At 44.5% G+C, this 22,075-nt stretch overlaps 1 protein-coding gene across 2 annotated transcripts in view; it reads right to left on the bottom strand.

Annotated features, from left to right (window-relative positions):
* Positions 1–20,886: 20,886 nt before the first annotated feature.
* Galnt14 (polypeptide N-acetylgalactosaminyltransferase 14) overlaps positions 20,887–22,075 on the bottom strand; it is a 202,449-nt gene continuing 201,260 nt past the window's right edge. For both annotated transcript variants that reach the window (XM_015479484.2, XM_048804587.1), the window contains exon 15: positions 20,887–21,468. In XM_015479484.2, coding sequence (XP_015334970.1) covers positions 21,310–21,468 — 159 coding nt within the window. In that variant the 3' untranslated portion in view covers positions 20,887–21,309. The remainder of the gene's footprint in view (positions 21,469–22,075) is intronic.

Genomic DNA, 22,075 nt, shown 5'->3' with positions numbered 1-22,075 from the left:
TAGAACTAAATTATACAATCAATAATTTAGACTTAACAGACATATAGAGACTATTTCATCCATCAAAGAGCAAATACACTTTCTTCTCAGCAGCACATGACTCCTTCTCTAAAATAGACCATATCTTATGCCACAGAGCAACTCTCAGTAAATTAAAAAAACAACAACAAAAAAACTAGAGATAATACCCTGCAGTCTATCAGACCACAATGGAATTAAATTAGAAATTAATGATAAAATAAAAAATAGAAGCTGCTGTAACAAATGGAGACTAAATAATACACAATTGAATGATGAATGGATGTAGAAGAAATCAAGGATGAAGTAAAAAAATTCTTAGAGGTAAGTGAGAACACTGATACAACATAACAAAATCTCTGGGACACTATGAAGGCAGTACTAAGAGGAAAGTTTATTGCATTGAGTGCTGAGAGCCATTGCCAGATGCTGAGAGCCATTGCCAAGTAGGTATGACGCATGGCATGACCCAGGTCATTTGCAGTGACATTGCATGTAAGGTGACCTTGCTCAAGGACCAGGGCGGATCCAGGTTTAGGGTGTATCCTGCTGGGATTAGGGAGTATCCTGCTTCTTGGGTTTAGGGCGGTTCCAGGTTTAAGGTGTACCCTGCTGGGAATAGGGCGTATCCTGCTGCCTCAGGCGTGCCCGCTCCTTGAGTTCCCGTTGAGTTCTCGCGGGATTCAGAGAGTATTTGGGATTCAGAGCCCGGTTGAGTGTGTGGATTTTGCCCAGAACGTGGATTTGCCCAGAACGTGTGTGTAAAGTGCCGGTGACAGTTCGAGAATAAAGAGTTGCTGTTTGAATCTACAAGGTGTGTGGTGGCTCGTGATTTTGTGCCCAGCCAGACTGCGGCAATTGAGTGCATTCATTAAGAGAATAAAAAGTCAAGAAATAAATGACCTAATATACATCTCAAAGCCCTAGAAAAAGAAGAACAAATCAACACCCAAAGCATTAGAAGACAGAAAATAATTAAAATCAGAGCTGAAATGAATGAAACTGAAACAAAAGAAACAATTGAAAAACTTGGCAAAACAAAAAATTGACTCTTTGAAAAAATAATAAAATAGATAAAACCCTGGCCATGCTAACAAAGAGAAAAAGAGAGAAAACTCAAATTACTAAAATATAAGATGAAGAAGGAAATATCACAATGGACACATCTGAAAATAATTAGAAACTATTTTGAAAATTTATACTCTAATAAAATAGAAAATATTGAAGATATTGACAAATTTCTAGAGACATATGAACTACCCCAACTGAATGAGGAAGTCATACATGATTTAAACAGATCAATTTCAAGTAATAGAAAACACCATCAAAAGCCTTCTGACCAAGAAAAGCCCAGGGTCCACCGCTAAGCCACAACCCTGGTTCTTGGGAGAAAATCTTTACCATGTGCACCTCTGATAAAGTATTAGACTCTAGGATATATAAAGAACTCAAAAAACTTAACAGCAAAAAACAAATAACCCAATCAATAAATAGGCTAAGGAACTGAACAGACATTTCAGAGAAGAAGAAATACAATTGATCAACAAATATGTGAAAAAGTGTTCAACATCTCTGGTAATTAGAGAAATGCAAAAACTACTTTAAGAATTCATCTCACTCTTGTCAGAATGGCAATCATCAAGAATACAGGCAACAATAAATGTTGGAAAGGATGTGGGGAAAAGGGTACACTCATACATTGCTGGTGGGAGTGCAAATTGGTGCAACCACTATGGAAAGCAGTATGAAGATTCCTCAGAAAACTGGGAATGGAACCACCATTTGAGCCAGCTATCCAACTCCTTGGTTTATACCTAGAGGACTTAAAATCAGCATACTATAGTGAAGCAGCCACATCAATGTTTCTAGTAGTTCAATTCACAATAGCTAGACTATGGAATCAACCTAGGTGTCCTTCAATGGATGAATGGATAAATAAACTGTGATATATATACTCAATGGAGTATTACTCAGCTTTAAAGAAGAGTGAAATTATGGCATTTGCCAGTAAATGGTTGGAGTTGGAGAGTATCATGCTAAGCGAAATAAGCCTATCCCACAAAACCAAAGGCTGAATGTTTTATCTAATATGTAGATGCTAAGTCACAATAAGGCGGGGACACTCGGGAAGAATAGTGTTACCTTAGATTAGGTAGAGGGAAGTGATGGGAGGGGAGGAGAGAGGATGTGGGGATAGTAAAGATAGTTGGATGAAACAGACATTATTATTTTATGTATATATGTGACTATAATATGATTCTGCAACAAATACACTCAGAAAATTGAATTATATCCCATCTACGTATATGAAAGTACATAAATGCATTCTACTCTCATGTATAACTAATTTAAGAAAAGAAAACAATTTTTTAAAAAAAGAACCCCTGGATTCAATACCTGGTACCAAAAAAAAAGGGGGGGGGGTCATGCACTTCCTGGTTTTGCTTTCTAAGCCTGACCTCCTGTGCTGAGAGAACAGAGGCCAGGGTACTCTCCAGGGAGGCAGAAGCCTAGCCCTAAAGTCTCTGCTGCACTTCTTTCTAATATACTTTCTAGATGACACTTTATAGCTAGGCTTTCAGAGGGAGCTGCATGCAGTGGTGGTGCAGGGACTCCTGGAGACTCCTCCCCTGACTCAGTTTAGGAGAATTCATTCACTTATCCATTCATTCAACAAACACCATCTCACACGGGTCAGGCCCTGTGCTGGTGTAAGATGATTCAGAGGTAGAAGCACAGAGCCTAGCAAGGGGGGTTCCGAACAGTCCAGAAATAACCATAATGCAAAACCAAATAGAAAAATCTCTCAAGAGATACACAAACAGGTTTTTCAAAGGAAGGGAGAATGTATCTGATTGGACAATGAAGAAAGACTTTGAGAAGGAGGCCACACAAACTGGCCATTCCAGACAGGGTAAGATGGCGGCAGGTCGGGGAGGTCCCAATATGAAGCCACCAGAAGCAGGCACAGGGAGAGGACCACTCCAAAACAACCCCGGGGGGTGGGCATCACCATGGAAATGAATAGCATTCAGCGTGGCTGGTGCATCAGTGTTTGGAAGGGGAAGTAGTGGATGAATACAGAGGGATCTGTGGGCAGAAGACTGGCTGGAGGGAGGCAGGAGGAAGGACCAGCCTTAGGAAGGAAGAAGAAGGAGACCAGGAATATGGGAGGGGGGTGTCAAAGGCATCTTTTATTTTTTATAAATTCCTTTCTTTTCCTAAATCCCCTTCTTTTCCTAAATCCCCAGCTAATGGTGAGGAGGGAGTGGGAAGGTCCCAACTCCCTGTCCCCAAAGCTTCTCCCTGCTTAGTCCAGGCCAAGGTTTCCATGATTGTTTCAGGCTGGACACCCAATCCTAGCTAGTAAGCAAGGGTTCCCCCTCAGAGCCCCAGAATTCCTCAGATAAGCCTTGCACTGTCTGAACACCTCCCTGGGCATCCGAGCAGGAGAACGGCTCTCTACTTGTGCTCTGTGAAATGATGAGCACACTCCTGACATTGCTAAATGGGCGTCTACTTCTAATAAACCCCATGCTGGTGGGTGCAGCATGAGAGGTAATCATCGCTCTTCCTGGCTCGTTCAAACTGCAGTCAGGATTATAAAGATGCATGAATCAGAGATGGCAGCCTGCAACAAAAGCTTTACCTCCAGCTGTTTTGTTCATTTTCTAAACAACAACAGAATATTCCCTCCCTCTCCACCCCTCCCTCTTGTTCCTTTGTGCTTGAGATTCATTATCAGCCAAATGCATTGGTCTAAGCCTCTAGGCTTACACAACAACTTGAGAAGAGGGAGGGAGGCCAGAAAAGCCTGAATCACAGGAAGCTGTCCTATGTCCCCTGGTCACTGGCATTTGCCTCTCTTGAATGCTCACATGGAGCAGCTTCTAGTAACTTCCCACCTGGAAAAGAGATCTCAGGTTCCTCTTTGCCCAGCTGGACACAGTCCATCTCCCCGACCCTTACCCATTCCCAGGGCAAAGCCTGCTCCAAGAGCCCTGGTCCTATATGCTGAGGTCAGCACCAGGTCACCCTTATGCGGAGTAACAGTGCTGCTGCCAAGTACTGAACTTGATACTCTTTTTTTATGCATGTACCTGGGAACCCACCCTGCTCTCTGCCTGATGCCATGGTTATTCTAAGGTTCCAATGTATGTGTGTGTGTGTGTGTGTGTGTGTGTGTGTATATATATATATATATATATTTAGACTGAGGTGAAATTTACATGACATAAAACTAACCACTGAAAAGTGGCATTAATACATTCATAATGTTGTATAACCATCACCTCTACCTTTGTGTTAGTCAGTTTTCTGTTACTATAACAAATACCTGAGATAAATAAATTTAAAGAGAGGAAAGGTTTATTTTGGTTCACAGTTTTGGAACTTTCCAGTCCATGACTGATTAGCCCTGGTACCACATAATATATCATGATGGGAGTTTATGGTGGAAGAGGCCTGTTCACCTCATGGCCAGATGTGGAAAGAAGAAAGAGGAAGAAGAGAGGGATGGAGTACCAATATCCCCTTCAAGGGCATGGCCCCAGCAACCTAACTTTCTCCCACTAGGCCTCGCCTTTTAAAGGTCCTAATACCCGCAAATAGTTCCACCGCCTGGTGCCTTTAACACATGGACCTTTTGGGAACATTTGAAGGCCAAACTATAGCAGTCTTGTTCCATAACATTTTCATTTCCTGGAAAGTAAATTACTTACCCATTAAGCAGTTACTTTCCATTTCTTCCTCCCCTACCCTCTGGCTGTCACCGGTCTGCTTTCTGTCTCCATGGATTTACCAATTCTAGATATTTTATATAAACAGAATTGCATGGTACGAGACCTCTTGTAACTAGCTCCTTTCACGAGCTTAATGTTTTCAAGGTTCATCTATGTTGAGGCCTGGATCAGCACTTTGTTCTTTGTTATGTCTAAATAATTATTCCCTTGAATGTATACACCACAATCTCAGTTTAGGAGAATTCATTCACTTATCCATTCATCTGTTGACTGCTATTTGGATTGTTTCCACTTTTGGCTCCTGTGAGTAGCGATGCTGTGAATGTACATTCATTCATAATATATTCATTCACGTGTTTGCATAAGCAGCTCTTTTCATTCTTTTGGGTGTAGACCTAAAGATGGAATTTCTGGGTCAAATGGTCACTCTAATCTTTTGAGAAACTCCCAAACTGCTTTCTACGGCAGCCAAATCATTTTATATTCCTGCCAGCAATGTAGGAAAGTTGCAATTTCTCCACGTCCTTGAAAGTATAATTTTTCTGCTTTTTTTTTTAAAAAAAAAGTTTAGAATTTTTAAAAATCATAGCCATCCTAGTGAAGCCTATCTCATTGTAGTTTTAATTTGCATTTTTCTAATGATGCATGATGTTCAGCATCTTTTCCTGTGCTTGTTGGCCACTTGTATATCTTCTTTGGAGAAGTGTCTATTTAATTCTGCCTATTTTTATGTTGAGTTGTTTGACTTTTTTTGATTTTGAGTTTTAAGAGCTCTTTATATATTCTGGATATTAAATCGTTATTAGATATTTCATTTGCATATATCTTTGCCATTCTGTAGACTGCCTTTTTATGTTCTTAATACTATCCTTTGATGCACAAAAGCTTTTAGTTTGTTTTTTGCAGTACTGGGGATTTGACCCAGGGCCTCCCATATCCTAGCAAACATCCTAACATTGAGACACATCCCCAGCCCTTCCATTTTTTATTTAGAGACAGGGTCTTGCTAAGTTGCTCAGGCTGGCCTCAGACTTGCCGATATGGTGTGAGGTAGGGGTTCATAACTCACTCTTGATTCCTGATCTCAAGCCCACTTAGCTAGGGTTTCAACCCATTGTAGCCTGCTAGCAGTTGATGATGCCTGCTCTACTGAGTTTCTTGTGCGTTCCCTGTTAGTCTGGGACACCCTTCTACCTTCTGTCAGCTCTCAGGTTGTTTGCGTGAACTACTTCTTGCCCTGGATTAAAATCTCTAGATGGGACTTCTTTTCAGCCAACCAGCTAGGTTTGCTTCTCCAGTTCCAGTCTTCTCCCTGTCATAGGTCTAACCCAGACCCTTTCTGTCTCCTGAGACTGAGCTGTCCTGCTACTCTGCCAGGCCACTCCAGAAGTATCTTGTGACAAAAATTGGTTTTGTCAGTAAAGTTCAATTGCTAAGGCATGGACTCTAGAACTGGGTACCAAATCTCAGCTCTGCTACTTACTATATGCATCACTAAAAGGAGAAGTTTAATCTTTTTGTGCCTCAGTTGCCCAATATGTAAAATGGGTAAAATTGTTACACCTATCTCATGGGGCTGGGGCGTCAATAATGTGAGTTAAAAATACAAATAAAGGGCTCAGAAGAGTGGCTGGGACATGGTAAATGTTCCATAAGTCTTGGTTCTTATTAACAATATCTAAAAAATAAGACACTGGTCCTTGGAAAAGACATCATAACTAGAAAAAACAATTCAGCATGGATGAGCTCCTCATTTTGCTAGGTCCAGGGTTGGGAGGAGGACGGCCTACCAGATCAAGGACAGCAATAAATTTACTCTTGCCAGTGGCCATCTGCAAGCAACTAGGCATCATCAAGGAAGGAGAGGAGAAGAGCGCAGGGCCCTAAACCAATCTTGCTGGTTGCAAAATTCTATTGGTTCCTCCCAGGTTACATGAATATGCAAATTCAGTCGCATGATACCTGTGATTTAATGAGAGGCAGAAAGCAGGAATCTTGTTTTACTTAACAGCCCCCCCTCCCCCTTGATTTGCCTGCTGTAGAGTTCTGGGGGAATCTTTTTGTCGGTTGATGTTAATTACCTGCAGGGTTGTGTCCTGGGGCCAGAATTACAAAGATCCCCCACAAGTCAGGTTCCCCCAGAGTCAGGGTGGCCTATAAAGAAGCCTGGGAGGAGGACCCCTCCCTGCCACCACCCCTGCGGCAGTGTCCTTTTTAGAGTTGCAGATGATTCATTCCTAGGAGGGAGGTTAGCCACCCGGATTTATTGTCTGTCTGAATAGGCTCTGTGCAGCAAGACCAAAATAAAGGGGAAAAAATAGAGCTGTCTCAGCAAAATCTGCTGAATCAGAATTAACAAGAAAATCTTGTAACTAATGATCAGAAATTAAAATGTACTCAGGAGCTGCGGTGTTTAACTGAACATCAGGGCTGCAGGGTGATCCTGCGCAGGATAATGAAACTTGAAACGGCTCACACTCCAATTGCTATGGGGACCAAGGCTAGACTGTTCACAAGCTTGAGGAGGTGGGGGGCTGGCTCCCCAACAACCTGGGGAACCAACAACTTGGAAGAGACTTCTCTCCCCACCCAACCCTCCATTTCTCTCATCAAAGACGCCTTACTTTTCTAGAGCACCTCAGCGCTTACGTTCTACACCTCATTAGATTTCCAAGAGGGGCAGGTCAAATAGCCTACCCCTACCTAATTCCATTTCACAGAGATAACACTTGAGGGCAGAGAGGCTGTTCCTGTAAGTGGTGGGGCTTGACCTAGGATCTGGTTTCCAAACTATTGGAATTCCTAAATAAGGAAAACCTTGTAAACAAATAAGTAATCTCTAATTTTTCTGTAAACCTAGATTTTCATGTATTGTGTACTTAAAGGGCTGTGTACTGCAGCACGCTGGCAAATATTGGAGTTTGAAACGCAGAAGTATGGCTGCTTTGTATATTTCCAAGGCTAAAAATAGCTTTCATTAGAACAAAAGTCAAATATTTTCTTGCTTGCCTAACTCTAAAAGCACTTAACAAGTTTTGCAAAATAACTGGGACCTGGGGCTGCATTGAACAGTATTTTTAGTCTCCAAGCAAATGTTACAGAAAGCTGTGGGGATGACAGAGAGGGGTGTGGAAGGAAATAAGCCTGCAGCCTGGCCCTCCTGCTCGCCTTTCCGTCAACTCTGTGGCCACTGAATCATTAGCATCACGACTTGCCATACTCACCTGCCAGAATAACGGTCACCAGCAAGGGAGGAGCCTGCTAGCGGGTCTCCGCTGCTCTCCCTGGCTAAGTGGGGAGACACAGCATGATTTGATTTGAATTTCATTTGCAGATGTCTCCCTGCGAGGAGATTGCTCCTCCTGGAGGGGAGAGCTGTATTATTTCTTGTCAGGGTAGTGGCAGGAGCATACTGAGAAAAGAAACCTGTCCTGAGACTGGAATGCCACTCTTCCTCCTGGCCCCTAAAGATCTTGATTGAGATCTCAAGAAAATCATTCTCCTCTGGACCTCATTTTCCACATCTCTAAAATGGGGATAATCATGCCTCCCTCAAAGGGTTGTTGAATAGTCCCAAAAATATATGTAAATAAGTTTACATGTGGTGCTTCTGCTACAGTAGGAAATCAGTAGAGCCGTGTATGACTATCAGTTGGAACAGCAATAGTAGTATCTGTGTTGTAATAGCAGAAGGTGTTTGATATTTCCTGGATTTGACTTCCTTTTCTCTATGAATATGCAAAAATACTCTTCCACTGAAAGTCCTACTGACATCTATGGCAGTGGGAAACCTCCCTGAGATGAGGTCCCAAGTCCTCACTTCCTTCTTGGTGCTCCTCATCTGCATTTCTCATTGGGCCAAGCATTGCACCGCCCAGTAGCATCTTCCCACTTACTGGACCTGAGGCCCAGGCAGCATCAGGATGGTCCAGGCAGATTAGGCAGGAAATCAGGACTTGGAAGGATGGTGGGTGAAGGGTCAGGATATGAGCCTTGGCAAGGACAGGTAAGTCCATAAAGCCAGCCTGAGATTGGAAGGTCAGTGTGAGGACAGAGAATTTAAGGTGAGGGGACTACAGGTGAGTGATGATGCAGTGTCCAAATTCTGGGGTTTAGGCTCTGTCCAGTCAGGTCAGTGGAATGTCAGAGGTTCAACTGGGCAGGTAGTTGGCACCAGGGACATATGGCTTAGGATATCAGCCCTAGGTTCAGGCATTAGGCATGGAGGCCTAGCAGGTCACCAGAATCATGTAAAGAGTTTTTTTGGTTTTTTTTTTTTTTTTGTCTTTCAAAATACAGATTCCCAGATTTTAGCCACTGAGATTCTGAGAGTGTAAATCAGAAGGGACTATGGAATCTCCTCTGCAGGTGCACATGCATAGCAGGTGATGGCCAAGGAAGGCCTCATAATGGCAGTGGCCATGAGACTCCGAGATGCAATAAAGGTGTATGTACCGAGAGGGTGCTCCTCATGGCACACGACTATGATAAAATAAACACTTCGTGAAGAGAAAGTTGAAGAAGGGCAAATGCCACCTTGAAGCTCAAGAAACCAAGGTCAAGTAATATCAAAAGAAACAGGAAGATAAGACATCTTCTATGAAAGGGCTATGTGGAAATCTAGTTGCAAAGGCTCTAGGTCTCTTTTCGGATGCCCTGAATCAGATTTGCCCCCTCTAACAGACCTGCGAAGAACGGCACAGAGTGTGAGGGCGCAGTTCAGTCGGTGTGGACCGGTGAGGATCGGAACTGGGCTCCCTGTTGAATCCATCCCTTTCCCCATGGTATCCTCCCCTGTTATGGAATTGGGGGCTCTAAGCTAAGACCCAGGCCCTGAGAGGCTAGGGCTGAGGGAAGGACTATTGGGAGGACCAGGGTCAAGGACTTTGTGTTATCCATTGTAATTATTTCTTCTCCTTCATAAAAAAATGTGCTTGCTGAAGCATGGTCGCCTTAGCCATCTTCTCCAGCCTTGCGTCCAGAAAGCCCATTCTGGCATAAGTCTCCAGGCAGGAAACTGATCAACTGTTCTCTCGAGAAACCAAAGAGACCAAGAGCAAACCCCTACCAGAAGGGAAAGTTGGATCCTCCTAGTGAAAAGACAGGTCGCCCTTGACCACGCTGTGGTTCAGCTCACCAGATGGTGCACTCTGCCTGAGAACACCAAATCTCTAGCTGTTTCACTGATTCATTCAGATACACTCACTGGCCACCACAGGTAACTGGAGATTTAAGAAAATCTTCCAAATGGAGAGACAGAGAACAAAGCAAACAAACAAATCCAAAAAGAACTAGAGAATTTCATAAGGGTGCACAAAGGGGAAAGAAGCCATCTAATAATCAAAGAACTAGTATGAGAAAAAACTCTAGAAATGTAGGGTAGAAGGGTTTCCAAATTGAAATTTAGAGATTGGAGGAGGGAATTCCTATGATGTTTGCTATGTAACATGCACAGAAAGGAATGAATGATGTTGAAGAATCTGAACAGGGAGCCCCTGAGTGACATTCTTAAGAGAAAGGAAAGGGTGATTTGTTTGAGATTATAAAAAATATTATTATGACATGTTGGGAAATTTGGAGAAAAGTGTGAGAGATTCTCAGAAAAATGGGGAAGTGAAAAAAAATGAACTTGAGGCAATTATTAATTCCAAGAAAAACAAAAGGTTGTACAAGAAAGAAGATTGGTCAAGATTCACTGTTTGGTTCATGTAAATGGTGATTATTGATTTTTCTAAAACTTATTTCTAAATATGCCACAGGCATAAAAGGAGAGGAATGTGGGTAGTGGTGCGGAAAAACTAAGTCCTTATTTACACTGGCACGAAGTCAATAGAAATGTCTAAAAATGATATTTCAAAAAATAGTATAATTTAAAAATTATAGACATCGATGCTAGGGGAAAGACCTATAAGTGGAAGAATGTTTGTCCCTGGAGAAGGTAGTGGGTTTGGAATGGGGGCTTTACTTTGAACAATGATTGCTTTGATAGCAATCAGAATTTGAGCTTCTTAAAGAGACACAAACAGCTGGTCAGCCTTTTAGTGGGCTGTATCTACTTTTTTTTCTATCACATCGGCCAAGTCATTACCATCTCAGAATCTCAGCTTTTCTTCTCATGAGTGGAAAAGGCAATTTTAAAAATGTGTTACCTTTTAAGCTTCTTGAGTTACACTATGTTTAATACTGTTCTCATGTTTTTCTTGATTAAAGATTTTTAGAGGTGAAACTTATTTGAAGAAGAGAAAAGCCTACAGGGGCCTGGGATCTGGAGCTAAGAGAGTTCCAGTCCTTTCTGCCCACCGTTTTTCTGTGCGTCCTTGGACAAGTCACTCTGCTGCTCTGAGCTCCATGTCCTGTCCTATGGATTCAAGATATCACCATTTTGCTTCCAGGGCAGTTATAGGCACAGCCTGAGGATCTCAACTCACTGTAGCTCTTTACACCTGACTACCTGCATGGAGTGGGCACCTACTAAGTAGTGACTCTATTTGAGCAAATTAAGAATAATTTCTAAAGATGTTTTAAAATGGAAGCAAAGTAGTGACATCTCTGATCCATAGAAGGCCACTCTCCACATTCCATCTTCCATGTGGTATACGCGCACACTCACAGGAGCAAGGAGTCAGACCTAGAAAGGACATGCAGGTAATGAAGTGTTAAGATAGGCCATGGAGAGGATGCTGTGGGAAGACAGGATGTGGAGACACAAAACATTCCATGAGGACACGTGTTTCCCTGGGGACAAAGGGGACACCTAGCTTCGTGTACCTCTCCTGCTCAGTTCCTCGAGGGGAGTTCAGTCTTCTTTGGTACCATGCTCTTCCCCAGCCTCAAAACAGTCCACTGTTCATAAAGAGAATGCTTCACTGATAATAGTGAGAATTAAACCAGGGCCTCAAAGATGGCACAGAGAAGCAAATGTGGGCTTCTCTGAGTGAAACTGCACGGCCTCTTCCACTTTCCCTGTCAGTCTCACAACACCCCTGCAGCCATCCGGTTCTCTGCAAACTTTCCCTTCTCCTCTGCATCCTCTGAATCCAAGTGGCCTGTTGTAGTGGTGATGTTGCCAGGCACACCCCACCCCCATCTTACATAAAACCCATTTCTCTCGCTGTTGCTCGTTGTCCTTGAAGGCAAGGATTGGCGGCCAGGTCCTGGCATAGTGCTATCATATAACAGGTGCCTACTAAATATTTATTGCTTAGTGATTTACATATACATTTGGGGGTTGAATTGCCATGCACTTTGGAGGCATGACCACTGAGGTGAGGCACCTGCTGTGCTATTTATCACTTGGGCAACCTTGACCAGTTATTTAACTTCTCCAAGACTCAAGTTCCTCATCTGTAAAATTGTGATGCTAATACCTACCCTGTAGGGATGCTGTTTGCATTAAATAAAATAGTGAATGGAAAGCACATTCACATCATTTGGGCACATCTTAATAGCTCACTACACACTTCCGGTCCCTCCCCTGCCTAACAAATGGCAGATGGGAGAATAAATCTGAGGATCAGCGTGGCGAACCGGTTGTTGAAGATAGCGAATGACTCAATTTAAAAATCAGCCCATTGGTGAGTTTGACCCAAGAGATTTCAACTGCATTTCTAGTATTTTCTTTCTGTTGAGAGCACAAGTATTTATTATTCTATCCTTCCTGAGAGAAGCAATGGCACCTTGTAGTAATGGATCCAGAATCTGGGGGAGGGTTTCTTGGATTTGGATAGCACTTCTACTACAAGTTGCATGGTTCTAATCTTCCTGGCCCTCAAGGGACTCCCTCATCATTTGATCAAAGGAGGAGCCATTAGTGGATTGCCACTGTTAACATGGCGCTTTATCAGAGCTTGCTCTCAGCACAATGCTGGGTACAGAAGAAGCGCTGCACACGTGGTTATTATATATTACTATTTCCCTGTGTACTCATAATGTTTTATAATTAAAAAATTGAGCCCGATTATCAGATAGACAGATGACTGAAAGGCAGGTACTATGAAGGCATTTGCCCAATCAGCTGGGTATGAAGGCCCTTCTCCAACTACACTGCAGGGCCTCTTCTCTGCAGCTCACAGCCACCACCCTGGTGTCTCATAACCACCGTCTGTTTTCCACCCTGACAGACAGGGACAGGAACTATTTCAGGCCTTGTAGAATTTTTGGAGGCTTTAACATGCCCCGGCTTCACACCCTGTCACTCTCTGAGACTCTGGACAACATTGTTCCCTTTCTCAAAACCTTTAATGGCTCATAACTACATACCTGTTCCAAATCCTCTGCCTGGTGTCCACGGGCCCCTTTCTGACCTTTCCTGACCCCCAGGTTGACCTGTCTGTTCCCTGAGACAGGGCCATCCCCCTGCTCTGAGACTTTACTCAGGCTCTTCCTGTCATCTGGGGTGAGTCCTCACTTGAAATCCCACTTTATACTTCAAGTTCATCTCAGGGGGCTTCCTTTCTTCCTGTGTGCCTCAGAGCACTTTCTCTGAAACTCTTCCCTGATGCAAAGTTTTACCTGAGCCTCTGCGGTCCTTCTCGTTCTTTCCCTTTGCTCAGTACTGAGTGTCCTATAAAGAGCAGACACTTTTTTATAGCATTTGCAGGTGAATGAATGTCCCTGGTTTGGTGAGATGGCTCAGACTCCACCACCCCTGAGCAGGTGACCCCTATGGGGAGCAGGTGGAGGCCCAGGGCATGAGGTGCCAGCTCCAGCCCGGCAATCATGCAGATGCCAGGCTGGAGAGGAGCCATGAGAGGCAGCACTCAGGGCTGAGCTCATGAGTCAGAAGTCCCTAACGAGGTGGGAAGCAGAGCTGCAGATGCTCCCTGGGTGTTGTGAGGCCTGGTCTGCGGAGCTGTTCTCTGCTTGTCTTCTGCCCTCCTACACCATGGTGCTCTCCATGGTGCTGATAGTTCACAGGGCTCAGCAGAGGTAGAGGCCTGACCCATGTGCACAGGTGGGGAAGGAACAGGCAGGCTGGGGAAGCACCAGGCGGGAAACGGCAGAGACCTGCACCCAACCAGTAACCACAGGGACATCATCTGCCCCACTGGCCCTCTCTGCTCTTTTCTGTTTTCTTCTCTCTCACATCTGAGATTTCTCCAGGACCCATTCCACAGGCAATGCCACAGGGAAGTCTCTGCCTAGTCTGACCTTTCAGGGACTTCTAAGGATTGAGGGGTACAGTTGATAGATCCCCCAAATTTGTATGTTGAAATCCCAACCCCCAATGTGACGGCATTGGGATGGGATTAGGTGGTAAGGATGGAGTTCTCGTGAGAGGGATTAGCATCCTTATGGAAGTGACCCCAGAGGGCTCTCTCATCCTTTTCTGCAAAATGAGGCCACAGAGAGAAGGTGGCCATTTATTTGTTTTTAAATTTTATTTTAAAAATGTATTTATTTATTTTAATTAGGTATATATGATAGCAGAATGCATTTTGATTCATTGTACACAAATGCAGCACAACTTTTCATTTCTCTGGTTTTACATGATGTAGCATCACACCATATGTGCAGTCATACATGTACCTAGGGAAATAATGTCCATCTCATTCCACCATCTTTCCTGACACCATACCTACTCCCCTTTGCCCAACAAAAGTTCTTCCATTTTTCCCATGCCTCCCCCTCCATTATGGATCAGCATCCACTTATCAGAGAGAACATTTGGCCTTTGGTTTTGGGGGATTGGCTTACTTCGCTTAGCATGATATTCTCCAACTCCATTCATTCACCTGCAAATGCCATAATTTTATTTTCTTTTAATGCTGAGTAATATTCCATTGTGTATACATACCACAGTTTCTTTATCCATTCATCTATTGAAGGGCATCTAGGTTGCTTCCACAGTTTAACTATTGTGAATTGAGCTGCTATAAACATTGATGTGGCAGTGTTACTATAGTAGGCTGATTTTAAGTCCTTTGGGTATAGACCAAGGAGTGGGATAGCTGGGTCAAATGGTGGTTCCATTCCCAGTTTTCTGAGAAATCTCCATACTGCTTTCCATAGTGGTTGCACCAATTTGCAGTTCCACCAGAAATGTATGAGTGTCTTTTCCCCCAAATCCTTGCCAACACTTTGCTTTATTGTTGTCTGTTTTCTTGATAACTGCCATTTTGACTGGCATGAGATGAAATCTTCAAAGCAGTTTTGATTTGCATTTCTTTAATTACTAGAGATGTTGAACATTTTTTCATATATTTGTTGATTGATTGTATAACTTCTTCTGGAGTCTATTCAGCTCCTTAGTCCATTTATTGATTGAGTTTTTTTTTTGTTGATGTTTTGAATTCTTTATATATCCTGGAGATTAGTGCTCTATCTAATATGCGTGTGGCAAAAATTTGCTCCCAAAATGTAAGCTCTCTCTTTACCTCATTGATTGTTTCTTTTGCTGAGAAGAAGCTTTGTTGTTTGAATCCAATTCCATTTATTGATTCTTGATTTTATTTCTTGAGCTTTAGGAATCTTGTTAAGGAAGTCAGGGCCTAACCCAACGTGATGAAGATTTGGGCCTACTTTTTCCTCTATTAGGTGCAGGGTCTCTGGTCTAATTGTAATCTGCAGGGACACTACAAGATTATAGTGTAGAAACTGTAATACCTCAGATCCGCACTGCAAGAAAGGAAGACTGAGGTTGGCATTTATAAGCTAGGAAGTGGAGTCTCATCAGACACCAGAACTGCTGACACCTTGATTTTGGATCCCCAGCCGCCAGAACTGAGAAATAAGTGTCTGCTATTTTAAATACCCAGTCTTTATTTTATAGCACCCAAATGGACTAAAACTAGGGATCACTTTCCATACTCACATGCCCTGGCCTCTGCTCCAGTGCCTAAGGTTTAATCTTCTTGATAAGCCACGAGGATGACAGGCATGTGGAGAACCTTGTATGTGCGTCATTCTGTGCAGGGACCTCATTCCAGCCATTTCATTTAATCTCACAATAAAATTATGGGCCAGGTATGATTGTTGATTTCTTTACTGAGGAAATAACTGACTTCAGAGAGGTTAAGTAGTTTGCCCCTAGCACACAGCTAAGAGCTAGAGGAGCTGGGATTCGAATCTGCATTACTCAAGAGCAGAGGAACTGATCACTGTGCTTTAGAGGACCAAGTTGGTCTAAGAAAAGAAGAGATGAGGCTGCAGGAAAGGCTTTTTTTTCTGTAAGTCAGGGTGGGAGAGATTTGAATGCTGTTCAGGAGATGGAGAGAAGCTAGGTAGAGGGGGAGGTATACCTGAAGATGGAGAAGGGAAGAAGGGAGTCACAGGGAACCTTGGATAAAGAACGGGGACCTCATTCCACATGGCCTCAACCTCCTCCATTGTCAGAAAAGTTATTTTCAGTAACAGTCTGGGGAGAAATTTGGGGGCTGGGTGGAATGAAGGCGTCCAGTCTCTGCTATGGGATAGGCCTGGGGCATCTCCTTGAGCCGAAGGGCATGTCTGCAGAGCACAATAAAAGGCCTGGCTGAGCTCTGTCACCTCCCTGCAACTGTACACCTCTGTGCAATTAATGAGAACAGGTTTTGGAAAGAGCTCTGTCCCTTTGTTGACTCCTATTTTGCCTCTGTCTGTCAGATCACCCATAGTCACACTGCAGGATGGATGAAGGCAGTGACCTGCTTTCTCTTCTCCATACCAGGGAAGACCCACTGGAGATGCAGCTGTCTTCCAGGGAAAGGAGAACAGGGTGCCTGCCCACACCCCATTTGCTCCCCCTGTCCCACCCATGCAGCCCTTCACCCCAGCCACGTGGCGGGCTGTGCTCTTGGAGGCTGGAATTTCTTAGAAAGGCATCCACTGGACCATCTCCAGGTACGCTCCTGGCTCCTCACTGCATCTGGACAGTGAGTTATTGCAGCCTGTTATCTTCCGCAGCAGGTGGAGGCATCCTGGGCTGCTGCTTCCTGCAGAGCGAAGCCAGGTAATATTTACTGGCTCAAGTGAGTAAGGGAACCAGCCCTGACACAGCACAGAGAATGCGTCTCTCACCCACAGGTTTTTTTTCCCCCTTCTTTCTTTCTTCATTATGTTTGTAATTTTGTTTTATTATTTCCCATTGGAAAGCTGTGAAATGAAAATGATGCAATCTACTGCTGAGAAATAATGTCGTGCTCGGGTCCTTTTCCAATAAGCCCCGAGGTTTGCACGCTGACGGCTTCATTAAATTAGTCGGCTCCATGGCAAATGGAAAAATGCTCAGAGCTCTGGAGTTGGCTAATCTGAGTTGGGCTGCCAGAGACCATAGCCCACGAGGGAGCTCAGACGTTCAGCTCTGCACGGCAGGACAAATAGGCTTCCGCCTGACACGTGGGACGTTCAGAGGCCACTACGTGTGCACAGCTGCTAGACCTCCCCTATGGCCTTCAGACCCTCACTGCACTCTGGTGTGCAGTCGCTGTCCCATGTGCTTTAGGGAATGGACAGACTAGGACAGGACAGGGGGTCAACCAGATGGACCATGGGAACAAGGCAAGGCAAACCTGTTTCCAGGACTCAGGCTGCCAGGCGCAGGTGGATGTGCCTGAGATTCTCATAGATGAAACAAAGGTCTCTGCCCACCTTCCATCACCATCCCCCTGACCGCAGTTTATGAGAACAAATTCTCTCTGGCCTGCTCTACTGTAGTATTAAAGATTTCCATTACTGACAGTTCTTTCCAGTTAGCATTCTCAGTATTAAACTCCGTCGTTAGGAAGTAAAATATGCATGATCTCTAAATCTATGTGTACTATAACAAGATTTTATTGTTATAAATTTGTCTTCTTGGTCTTCCATTTCTGCCTTGGCTGTCTTTTTAAAACTCTAAAGTCTGATAACTAGCCAGGAGGTAATTAGGAAGTGGTACTAAAGAATCACAGGCTTATTCTCTCACTCATTCACAGAAATTTATTGAGTGTCTACAGTAAGAAATGATCCCACAGCCAGTGGGAAAGAGTGGTGACAGCTAATTATGGCACCAAGGAATTCTGATCTGGGCTGACACAGGAAGCCCGCCCCCCAAACACATAAATATTGGATAAAACAATTTGAAATCACAGCTGCATTTGAAAGGGAGAACGGAGAGATATCAGATTCCGAAATCAAATGGGAATTCAGTGAGAGTGGGGCGTGGGAGCTGAGGGAAATCAAAGCAATAACATGTCACCAAGGCTGGGGCTTTCATCCAAGCAGAGGCAGACAGGAGGAGATCCAGAGCCTCATGGGTGGCAGAGGCCGAACACAGGACCTTCCATAAAGCTGGGGGGGAAGGGCTAGATAAGCCCATCAACCAGCTGGGTGAGTGGAGATGCCATGGAGCAGGACTAGCATTTGGGGTGGAAAGAGCAATGTGTGAATGGTCACACTCCGAGCTGGTGCCAGGCATAGGCAGGTCCTAATTCTCATCACTCAATGTAAAAACCACCAAGAGAAGTCAATGTACAAAAGGGCCTGAACTCAGTCCAACTGGACCCTACAGAGGCAAGCTTAGCCCTCCCTTGAGAAACGTCTCCAGAACCAGGGTGCCTGGGAAGCCCAGAGGAGAAAGTCCCATTGAAGATGAGCTCACAGAGAGAAATTACAAAGCACCATGGAAACCAACTGCCAGGAGCATTAAGCTCAGATTCAACATGGCACCAGGCTCAAACACCCACGCGGAGCCCAGATTCACCTGAAATCTCCCATTTCTCCCCAGTCACTGAACACCATCATGCCCCAACTATAATCCAGACACCAGACAGTACACAAAGCCTCTGCCTTTTTCTCCTACTTCCTGAGAACACAGTTGACCTTTGGTATATATGGGGAGTGGATTCCAGTACACCCCCCAACTCATGGATCCCGAATCCACAGATGCCCAAGGCCTGTCTATAAAGGGGTGTAATATTTGTGCTTAACCTGTGCACTTTCTCACTTTCTCCCACATACTTGAAATCCCCTGTGGATTACTTAAAATACCTTGTGCAATGTAAATACTATGTCAATAATTTTTGTAGTATTATTTAGGGAATAACAACAGAGGAAAAGCCCATACATGTTCAGTACAGGTGATTTTTTTTTCCTGCATATTTTCAATTTGCAGTTGATAGAATCCATGGATACAGAACCCATGGATGTGGAAGGCAGACTGTAGACACACACACTCTCGTAACAGGTATAAATTCCTTCTCATTTACTATGCACGTCACATTCAGATACTCAGAAAGAAGTTTATATTATTCCCAAAGGCAGATGTGATCTAGGAGGGGCTTCTGCGACCTCCTCACCTGCCAGTGTGGTGAGACTGCTGTAGAGGGGTGACTCTCCAAGCATGGTTTGGGGTCCAAATCTTGTGGACCCTAAAGATCTTGAGTAGAGGTCTTTTTTGTCCTGAAAAGTTTTGTGTCATTTAACAAACTTTCTTAGATAGCTACGGGTGGTCAACTAAGTGAGTTAATCCAGGCTACTAAAGTTTGGCATTCAAGTTCAATGATCAGAGAGTAAGCTGAGGACTCTAATCCAGCACCCACCAGGGGATCTGGTGGCCCGTAAGACATGGCCACAGCCTGGGTTGTTGCAGGCTGCTGTCCTATAGGTATTGTTAGCTTTGTCTTGAGTTGGTAGAGGTTTGGAGCTGTTGTTCTGTTTGCTTTGACATCACATATTAATGTGTGAGACTGTAGTAGAATTATAATGTTATTCTATCCCAGTTACTTAGGGGAAAGGTGACTGGCAAATGGCCTATCCCTTTTCTTCTCTGCAAACTGGTTTATGCTTTATAGGCACAAAGTTTATGCAGCCTACAGAATGTCTTCTATAGATGGCTTTACCTCTCCATGGTCTCCTCTTTTTTTCCCAGTATGGCATGAAATAGCCCCCAAAGCAGAGCCACATCCTAACTAGAGAAGGTGGTGGGAAGATTGCATAGCAAACGCAACCACCAGAGGAGGTTCTGGGTCTGTACACTTCCACTCTTGCCTTTCCCAGTCCACAGTAGTCTGCAGCAATGGGTTTTATAATGAGCTCCAACAATTTTCCTTTACTGAAGGCCTTTCTGGATGAGGGGGATAGACACCTGCTTAGAATTTAATAGTCACTGTGGTGGGCGGATTCTAAATGGCTCCCCACAATCATCCCTGCTGGCATTCACTCTCCTGAGTAATCCTCTCTGCTTGTGTATGGGCTGCAGCTGGTGACTGCTTCTGTCGAGTAGAATATGGCAAAAGGGATGGGCGGTAACTTGTGAGATTTGCTTTTAAGAGCCTCTGACTCCTGTTTCGTGCGTACTCTGCCTTCTTGGCCTGCTTGCTTTGGAGAAGCAAGCTGCTAGCTGGAAAAGCCCTTGCAACAACTGAGGTCAGCCACTGGCCAACAACCTGCAAGGAACCAAATCTGCCAACAATTACGGCGTGAGCTGAGGACAGATCTGGCCCCAGGTGAGCTGACTGCAGCCCCAGCCAAGATCTCCACCACAACTTTGTAAGACCCTCTGAAAGACAGGACCCAGGTAAGCTGTACCTGGATTCTTGATGCATAGAAACAGAAAATCAATGTGTGTTGCTTTAAGCTGCTAAGTTATGGGGTCATTAGTTATGCAGCAGTAGATAACAAAGACAGTTACTAAAGAGCACGTGGTGAACTTACCTTGGCAGAGGATGGACAGGAAACTTAAACAATATGGACTGCTTCTCTCTTTAGCCCTAGTTGAAAAGAAGGGGCAACCGGACAACCAACTTGCGGAGCATACCAGGGATGGGGAGATTTATTAGAGTAAGACCCTCCTATGCTGATGGCCACAGAGACAGTGTTTTAACCAGGGAGGGGCCATCAGAATTGGCCAGAGACCTACAAATCAGGAATGTTGGGCCTCCAAATTAGACAAATTTCCTCAGTGAGTCAGGTATGTATCTTCAGTAAAAACCACTGATCTGGCCCTACTTCCCCATGTGACATAAGAGGAAATGATGGGCCAAAGAAGGGATGTGTCTTTTGGGGATCATATAGCTAGTTGGTGGCAACCTAGGATAAAGGCGCATGTCTCCCACCTCCCTTGTCTTCTTCATCCACTCTTCCACCAGATGCCCTCCCACTGCCCACCTTCAAAGGAGAAATCAGCTTATCCCTTGGCCAGTGGGAGAAGGAAAAGCATTAGGTACTTAAGGACAATTTCTAAGGTTATTTATTTCTCCTGAAAACCACCTCCATCCTTCATCTCTCAACTTAGTCCTGGCCCGGTGACAAGAAAGACTTTCCTCCCTGGTCTCCATGGGTGCCTCTTTGGAACACAGAGGGAACAACAAACATTTCTCATTAGGTCTGGGTCTCCAGGGACCAATCCGGGGAAGATATGGCCAGGACTGGAACTTCACAACATTGAGAACACATGGGATTGTCACTGAGCCTGTTGGCTTGTGATCTTTTCCTCCATCCTCCCTGAGACAGCTGCTCCTGTCCTGGGGGGGCTTTGCTCCACCTCCAGTTCAGGGCGTCTGGTGCAGTCAGTGGCTCTTCAAAGCCTGGTTTCCAGTCTGTTCTGGCCTGGGCAAGCACCAGCCCTGGCCCAAGCTGGATCTGCCCAGGGTCCTCAGGAGCTCGCCATGTCCCAGTGCTGGCTCATGAGTGAGGACTCACATGGGTTGACCACAACCTCCTTGCCATCTTCAGAACTGTCCCCGAACACATCAGTGTCTAAGCAGAGGTGGGATGCTACGTGCTCGATGCGGGAGCCCGTCTTGGTCCATTGCTAGAGAGGAGGAGAAAGGATGAGCTGGGTTTCTCTGGCTAAGGCCCCAGGTCCTATCAATAACATCAGAGTTCCAGGTTTAATCAGAAAGGTTGCTACCATGTGTCTAGGGTCAGCCAGAGACTTGATTTCATGGTCTCATGGAAGAATGAAACTGTAACTAATTGCTCTGCCAGGTATTGTTGTTGGTTTTCTTCTTCTTTTCTTTTCTTTTTTTTTTAAATAGATTAAAAAAAGTTAAAGGCAAAATCAATATGTTTGCTAGGAAAACTCATTAGGAGGCAATAACTTTCCAAGCAATAGGCCAGAAAATATGAAGTGAGTTAGTCATAGGAGCAATCAAAGCAGCCATCCACACCGGGTACCTGCGTGGCTGTGAAGAAGTGCGAGCCAATATGTGTGGGCTTGGCATGGGCAGTTGGGGTCACAGGTGTTCATAAGCCAACAGACCAGGGGGGTCAAAGCAGCATTGCTGTTGGCACCTTGGAGAGGATCCCAAGCAACATCCTTCCTCCCTCTCCGCCCTTCCTTCTCCAACAGTTCCTCTGTCTTCCTGCCCCTGAGATTTAGTCCTATCCAGATCATCACATTATGGAAGGCAGCCATG

This window comes from Marmota marmota, unplaced genomic scaffold (genome assembly GCF_001458135.2).
Source record: "Marmota marmota marmota unplaced genomic scaffold, marMar, whole genome shotgun sequence".
Lineage (NCBI taxonomy): Eukaryota > Metazoa > Chordata > Mammalia > Rodentia > Sciuridae > Marmota > Marmota marmota.
Note: the sequence above shows the minus strand (reverse complement) of the source record. Positions and strands in the feature narration are given on the sequence as shown.